Source organism: Lepus europaeus, chromosome X, assembly GCF_033115175.1.
Source record: "Lepus europaeus isolate LE1 chromosome X, mLepTim1.pri, whole genome shotgun sequence".
NCBI lineage: Eukaryota > Metazoa > Chordata > Mammalia > Lagomorpha > Leporidae > Lepus > Lepus europaeus.
This window is the reverse complement of record NC_084850.1, coordinates 107,198,627-107,206,614: the sequence shown is the minus strand read 5'-3', so window position 1 is coordinate 107,206,614 and position 7,988 is coordinate 107,198,627. Positions and strand designations below refer to the sequence as shown.

The 7,988-nt window shown below is 43.6% G+C and overlaps 1 protein-coding gene across 1 annotated transcript; it reads right to left on the bottom strand.

The window, feature by feature from the left end:
* Positions 1–2,005: 2,005 nt before the first annotated feature.
* Positions 2,006–3,031, bottom strand: LOC133753222 (casein kinase I-like). Its single transcript, XM_062183671.1, has one exon. The coding sequence runs from the start codon at positions 3,029–3,031 to the stop codon at positions 2,006–2,008; it is 1,026 nt and encodes a 341-aa protein (XP_062039655.1).
* Between the last annotated feature and the right edge of the window lie 4,957 nt (positions 3,032–7,988).

Genomic DNA, 7,988 nt, shown 5'->3' with positions numbered 1-7,988 from the left:
GTTTGGTGAAAATTAAGTTGAAATCTTTGTACCAAAATAAGTACAATAGGTTTTGAAATTCATACATATGAGGGAGTCTTCGAAAAGTTCATGGAAAATGCATGCTGCTAACAACGGCATAGATCTTAATTTTTTCATCAAATAAATTTATCTTTTAATTCTCATTTTCTACACTTTTTAAAAAAGATTTATTTATTTACTTGAAAGTCAGAGTTACACAGAGAGAGAGGAGAGGCAGAGAGAGAGAGCACGAGAGAGGTCTTCCATCTGCTGGTTCACTCCCTAATTGGCAGCAATGGCCAGAGTTTTGCCGATCTGAAGCCAGGAGCCAGGAGCTTCCCCTGGGTCTCCCACGTGTGTGCAGGGGCCAAAGGACTTGGGCTATCTTCCTCTGCTTTCTCAGGCCACAGAAGAGAGCTGGATTGGAAGAGGAGCAGCCGGGTCTCAAACCAGCGCCCATATGGGATGCCGGTGCTTCAGGCCAGGGCGTTAACCCGCTGTGCCACGGCACCGGCCCCTTTCAACACTTTTTACAGAAACAGTTTTTAAGATTTCAATGAGCTTACAACAAAAAAGCTCCCATTTCAAAATAAAAATAAGATCCCAGATCATACAGATGTTTGCAGTGATTATATTTATTTAAGCAACATATATACATCGTCAGTTGTAAAACATTAACTACATTTCTGTGACAAATAAACTTTTTTTTAAACACCAAAAACATTACCGAGTTAATGCAGAATCCTAATGGTTATCTGACAATCACTAAGGTTTTTTTATCTAACACTTTTTTCATGTTAATGTAATATTAAACAAAGATAACAAATTCCATGTAGTTTATAGATACAATCCTAATAATATAATCCTAGTAATATAATATACTACCTTCCTACCTTCCTCTCCCTTTCTTTCTTAATTTCTGAGATAACATTTTAAATTAATATTATAGTCAAGGACTTAATGCTCCACTAAAAGAAGAGATCAACAAGTAAAAGTGAAAAGATCCTAGTTAAATTGTATTAGAGGCAAGGATTATAAACAATAATCAAATGTAAATAGATGGCTGTTATTTCTAACACAGGTAAGCAGGTAAAATCTTTCATCTGCTCAAACACTTAAATCTGGAGCCAGCATTGTGGCATAGCAGGTAAAAGCCACCACTTGTGATGCTGGCATCCTATAAAGGTGCTGGTTTGTGTCCCAGCTGCTCCAGTTTCCTGTTAATGACCTGGAAAAAGTGCTTGGGCCCCTGCCACCTACATGGGAGACCTGGATGAAGTTCCTGGCTCCTGGTTTCTACCTGGCCTGGTGCTGGCCATTATAGCCATCTGGGGAGTGAACCAGCGGATGGAAGATCTCCCTCTCTCTCCCTCCCTCCCTCTTTCTCTCTCTCTCTCTCTTTCTGTAAGTCTTTCAAATGAATAAATAAATATTTAACAAAACAAAAAGCCAACTGTCTTAAGAACCTTTTAAGTGAATAACTTGCAACCCTTAGGGGTAGAAAAACCCTGATAATCCACAGTTGTGAGAATTTACAGTCATCACAACTGAGTCTGAATACTGTTCATGCCATTTTTCTGAAAATAAGATTTCAAAGCACTATAGTTCAAAATAAAAGGTCTTAACAACAACAACAAAAAACCTGGCATATGCACAGTTTCTCTGCCAATGTGTATCAACCATCTAGTAAATGTTTCTACTTGAGCAAATGCAACAGAAAACCAGACACTGTGTTTCACTATCTCAGTTAATAGTCCCAATTACAGTGGCTACAACTCAGGATGCATACAGCATCCACAATACGGCCCAGGGCCAGTTTATAATGAAATTAAGCGATTTACACCACACCCCCACTGGCTAGTGTACATGTGAACTAGAATTTCTAGATTAGGGGAGAAATAAATGCTGCTCTGATGGTCGGCTCTACTTCTGCGGCACAATTCACGCTTAGAAACTTTCCGTTCCTCTTGGTTTGCACAGGTTGCTTGCCTGTGGGGGTTTGGGTCTACTGCTCCTGCTTCTTGGAAGATGCTTCTTCCTCCTCCTCTTCCTCCGTTAACACTGTCCAATCAAAGGTGTTGTCGTACTCGTGGTTCAGGTTTTGGAAAAGGTTGCGGAATAGCTGCCTCAGATAGGTGTAATCGGGGGTCTCGTCGAACTGCAGCCCACGGCAGTAGTTTAAGTAGGTGGCAAACTCTTGTGGAAAGCCCTCACACAGAACTTCAACAGGCGTGGCCATCTTCTTTTCGCAAGTCATTTTAAGGCCTTGCTTCCTTGCCATAGCCTTCACTCCTTGCCACGGCAGGCTGCCTCTATTAAAGTACATCAGAATGTAGCCTAAGGCCTCCAGGTCATCTCGGCGGCTCTGCTCGATGCCACACTGTGCGTTGATGCTAGCGTATCGGGCGGTGCCAGCGAAGTTCTTACCCGTTCTGTACGGAATGTGTTCATTTGTATCGCTGTCCCTGTACTTTTTGGCCAAGCCAAAATCAATAAGGTATAACTGTTCTCGCGACGGGGCAGCTGAGCCCTGAAGCTTGTTTCTTTTCCTCTTTCCCGGTGGAGATTCCAAGCACTTTCGACAGTAACATCCAGTGCCCATGAGGAAGTTTTCTGGCTTAATGTCCCTGTGTACGAAATCATTCATATGCACATGTTCAATTCTGCTGATCATCTGGTCAGCCAACATCAGGATGGTTTTCATGGAGAACCTTCTGGAACAAAAGTTGAAGAGCTCCTCGAGGCTAGGTCCCAGAAGATCCATGACCAGCACATTGTACTCGTTTTCCTGCCCGAACCACTGTACGCGGGGGACGCCGACGCCACCCCGAAGAATCGTATAGAGCATGCTCTCGTGGAGCAGCATGGGATGCTTGGCCTTCTGTAGCTCTAGCTTCACGGCCGACTGCTTGCCGTTGCTGAGGTTAACGGCCAGATAAATTTCGCCAAAGGCGCCACACCCGATCTTTCTTAGCAGTTTGTAGTTCCCTCCGACTATGAATTCGGTCTTGCCGCCGCCCGTGCTCGCCATCCTGAAAGACAAGGATGGAGGCTGAGGGAAAATGCCAGCACCTCTGAGGGGACAACCGAGGGCGCTGGGGCTCACCTACGCGGCAAGGCTGAGGAGGTGAGGGGTAGCGGGAAGTGGCCACCGGAGGCTTTTCCCGGCGTTTGGGGGCCCAGAACCTACCCACAGGGACTCAACCACTGGGTACTCACTCGGATTCTTTTTCGTGAGGCGGCCGATTCTGAGGGGCTTCCTCAGGGACAGTTGCTGGTTGCTGGACAGCGGCGAGCTGCCTCGCGGCCACTACAGTGTTGCGGGCTGGAAAAGCGGCGCGGTGGGTTTGGGTGACGATACTGCTGCCACCAGTGACTCTGGTCTGGAATGAAGAGACCCCTGTCACTCTGCCGTTGCCGCCTTCTCCTCACTCCAGCTCCTGCCAACACAGAATGCCCCTAGTTCCCAGAAACCACCTCTTCACAGAGCAGAGCACTCTGGGAAGCCTAATCTGCATAACTATATTTGGAAGCCCTCGAGAACGTAACAACTTATACTTTAGGAGAAGCTGAAACACTATCTGTCCAGCAACTGTGTATGAGGGAGGGGAGAGAAGGAGAGAGAGAGAGAGAGCAGCAGCGAGAACGAGAGAAAGAAGTAGATGTAGGGAGAGAGAAAACTAGAGAACTTTAATATTGGTAAGGTGGTTAGATTATAATTAACAAATATAATACAGGAATGTAGCTGAGACTTAGAGTAAATGAAACTATGTAGGAGCAAGTTCAGTCCTTTTTCCTGTGGTCCACTGCTGGTCTAACTAGAGTTTCCCCCGTCCTATTTGCCATTCTGCCTCCCAACATTACAGGAGAATCACTCACTGGTCATTTTAAAATACATCAATGAATCCTTGCTGCAGCTCATCATGGAGCACCTTTTGAGAGCTGCCCAAGTGAAAAACATCCCAATTATAACCCAGTGCTCGCTCACAGAACCCAATTGAGGACTCAGAGTTGAAATCAATATTTTCCAGATGTTTCTCTTCTCACTCAAAGTCTCATCAGTGTATGGTTGTACTTCAGTTTTATTTATTTATTTTTTTTACCTGCTCTAGAGGCTGACTACTTCTCTTATGGAGAAGGAGACTGTAGTGCACAATTCAATATGTGTCTTCCATATACCACTGCATTAGTTAGTTTTTCATTACTATAATAAAATACCGGAGACAGTCTCCTTATAAACAAATGTTTCATGTAGCTCACAGTTTTGGAGGCTCATAGTCCAAATAGCATGGTATAGACTTGGCCTCTGGCAGTTAGGCCCAGAGGTGGATGGCAAAGTACACGCAGAGGAAGGATCATATATGGATAGTAAGGAAGCAAGTGAGAGGCTTATTCCAAACTCAAGCTTCCGTAACGCTATCATGAGAGCTACATTTCAAGGGCAAGCCCCCAGTGACCTAAGTACTTCCCACTAGGACCGTCTCCTAGACACAATAATTGGATTAAGTTTCTACTTTCTTAGCACCATTAAATTATGACTTCAGGGTTTAAAGTCTTGACTGAGTTCAGGGACCAAATCATATTCAAACCACAGCAACTGCTCAGCATTTATTTTATCAGACGATTCAAGACATAACTTCCAAATTTGTTAAAAATCCATCTAGTCATTTCCACATGATGTGACAACAGTTAGCCAGAAACTTCATTTTATTTACTTAAAAAAGAAACTTTTGATTTTTACCCTATGCTTTGACTGATCAGAACTTCCCAACAGCTGTTTCTGATTGAGACAGAAAGAGTGAGGAGCTCATGATTTCCTAACATGCAGGCCAAAGCTAAGATCTTTTCAATACAGCCCTAATACCCAATGGACAGGGTGCTTTCAGACCTCAGTAGCTACTTGATAGTTTCTTTGAGTTGTTGGGCATCTAAATTTGGGGTGTGTTCAATTCATGTGTCTTGCAGTCAAAAACTCATCCTTCCATCCTGGATGTGGGATGCAGAAGTGAGGAGAGTGAGCTATTGCTTCATTCCTAAACATCTTTGAGTGATACAAAGGTGGTTATGGTATGTGACCAACTAGATTTCAGACAGAGGTGGTAATGAGAAGTGGGAGTGGACAACCACGCCTGATTCTCTTTTATTTATAAAAATATGGTAGGAAAATCCATTGAGATTTTAAGTTGTGCTTTGTTCTCACTGTCTTTTTGCCTTTGAGGTTCCAAGAAGGTTTACTGGCTAGATCATTTCTGCCATCTTAGGGGAGATTTATATAACAGGGCTAAGTTCGCTTCTGTGTTCCACTTCCCTTTCTGGCTTTTCTGGCTTTTGTTTTCAAAAACCACAGTATGGAATGTTACGTGTTGGGGAAAGAGTTGTATTTTCTTCCACCATTTATTATGAGAAATTTCAAACATACAGCAAAACTGAAAAAAAATTTTATAGTGAATTCCCATTGATCACCATCTAGATCTCACTGTTCACATTCTAAGTACTTGGTTTCTCGCCTTCACCCATCCTTCTCTGCACTCAGAGAGCTACAGAGGGAAAGAAGCGAAATCTCTCTGAGAGGAGAAAGGGGCTTCATATGTAATGAGGGCTCATAGTCCTGGCTTTCACAGTGCCTGGGGGGTAGAAATAAACATGAGAGGGACACAGCTAGGAGGGATGCGTGGCAAGTAGATCCTCAGGCACTGACAGGAGATCTATGTTCCAGGGACCATGAGGCCCCCAACATGGGTGGTAGTGAAGATGAACTGAAGACCAGAGGGCTTTCCCTGACCTTGGAGGGCTGCATCAAACCCTTGGAGGAGTTTGAACAATTTTCGGTCGTCAAAAAGAGGGAAATCCCTAATGAGTTGGTGTTAGGTGTAATTTTAGTTTTGAAAAACAATGCACGTTTATTTGCACACCTGGATTTTTGGAATCCACTTTATGTTTGCTATAAATCTACTTGTTTATGGGAACTTCACCTTGGGCTGGTTGTGAGCAATTACATGATACAGGGGAAAAAAAGATTCTTGAAGGTGTTTTGTACCTTTCTGGTAAGCAGTGGTTTGAATGTCTCAAGAATTGAAGGAAGGCTCTTTGAGAGTGATGCCTGCTTCTGCTTGCTTAATTCAGAACTACAGTCACCTAAATTCAGTCTCCAGTTTAATGTTACCTTTTAACCAGGGCAATTATTTTTTTCATTATCTACCTGTAACCTCCTGCTTAAGGAGAATGGGAGGTATAATTTAAAGTGTAGCTGTGGGAGGGGTGCATCAAAGAAGGAACCGATAATGAGCCACGGTTGGTTTCCTGATTTCCACTGGATAAAAGATGTCAAATTAAATGTTTCTTCACAAAGAGTAGAAAATTATATCAATTTTCATTCTTTGGTCCCAATCTCCTGTTAAGGAAGCAATTCTATTCAAAGGGACTGTCCCTTTAGAATAAAGCATTTGTAGGCACTGTTTTGTCCTAACTCCCCTAATACATGTTTGACTGCAAGGTGTGATGTGGAGGTTGTATGGCTTAATGGATCTTTTCACATCCAGGGATGCTATTTGAATCATATTGTTACCAAGCCAGAGTTGGTGGATCAACTAAGCATCTTTGGTCCATGTTCTATAATAAATCACACATTGGGGGTCCTGAAGCTTTAGCTCAAGGCCCTGGATTTCAATCTGCGCTTGTCTCCTGTCCCCCCCCCCCCGCCCCGGCCAAGCCTCTGTTTTTCCATAAAGGAATAATGTCAGCTTAAGAAGCAGCTCTGCTATTGGCCTGTATGGGGCTGCTCTGTTACTTGTGAGCAAATTTTTGAGCTGTATTTTAGAAGATAAGGAAGGATCAGGTAATGAGCTACTGAGATCTCAAGATAAAAACAGCCCCACCAGTCACAGTGACTGGTGAGGCTGGAACAAGCTGGCTTCTGTAGATGCCATCTTGTGCTGGCTACAGGCATAGGGGCAGACCCTCCAGCCATGGAATGCATCCCTGCCCTCTGGATTCGGGGTTTTATGGTATGGCCATAACAAGAATTGTACACTGCCTGACAAATACAGAAGCAGGTTAAGTTAGAGGGGTATTGGCAGGCCTGTGTTATTATAAAAGAGATAGGATTGACAGAGAACTTAGTCCAGAAATGCCCCCTTTATTTTGCCTCTAGTCTGGTCCATGTCTTTGTGTGTACTATGAGTTGGTAACATTCTCAGTGTAGTGCTTGGCACATCACAAACCCTCAATGAGTGTTTTAATGAATGAATGAATGAACTGATCCCAAACAAAACCAAGACAACAAAGATGTCTCTCGTTGGAAATCTCATATTTTATCCCTTTGTTCTTTAGATAGACTATTTAAAAACTAATTTAAAAGGGAGAGGGAGAGGGAGAATAAAGGAGAGGGTGAGGGAGAGAGGCAGAGATAGAGACAGACAGACAGGGAAGGAGAGATCTTTGATTCACAGATTCTCTGAATGCTTGCAACAGCCAGGCTGGGTCAGGCTGAAACCAGGAGCCTGCAACTCATTTCAGGTTCCCCACATGAGTGGCAGGGACCCAAGTACTTGAGCTGTCACTTGCTGCTTCCCAGGGAGTGCTCTAGCAGGAAGCTGGATCAGAAGTCAAGCCAGGGCTTGATCTAGGCATTCTTACGTGGGATGTGAACATCTGAAGTGGTGACAATGACAATGACTGTACTGAATGCCTTCTCCTTGGCTAAACTTCTTAAAAGATAGCCTAGAGAATAATGCTTTTTTCAGAACATTTTTCTTTGGGCCTGTTAGGGAGAAGTCAGACTAACCCACTACTTATGCTGGTTTCTGCTTGGTGAGCCAGCTAGAAAGAGGCAAGGGGCTCCTTACAGTATTTCAGGCTTAGGAAATGTTATTCATTGACCTAAGCCCTGGGTAGAGGGCAGGATGAATTTGAACAGTCATAGACTCCTGTCACATGAGCAGTGAGTTAGTGCTACCTGAATGGTCAAGGTAATAGTGTGTCCATAGTAT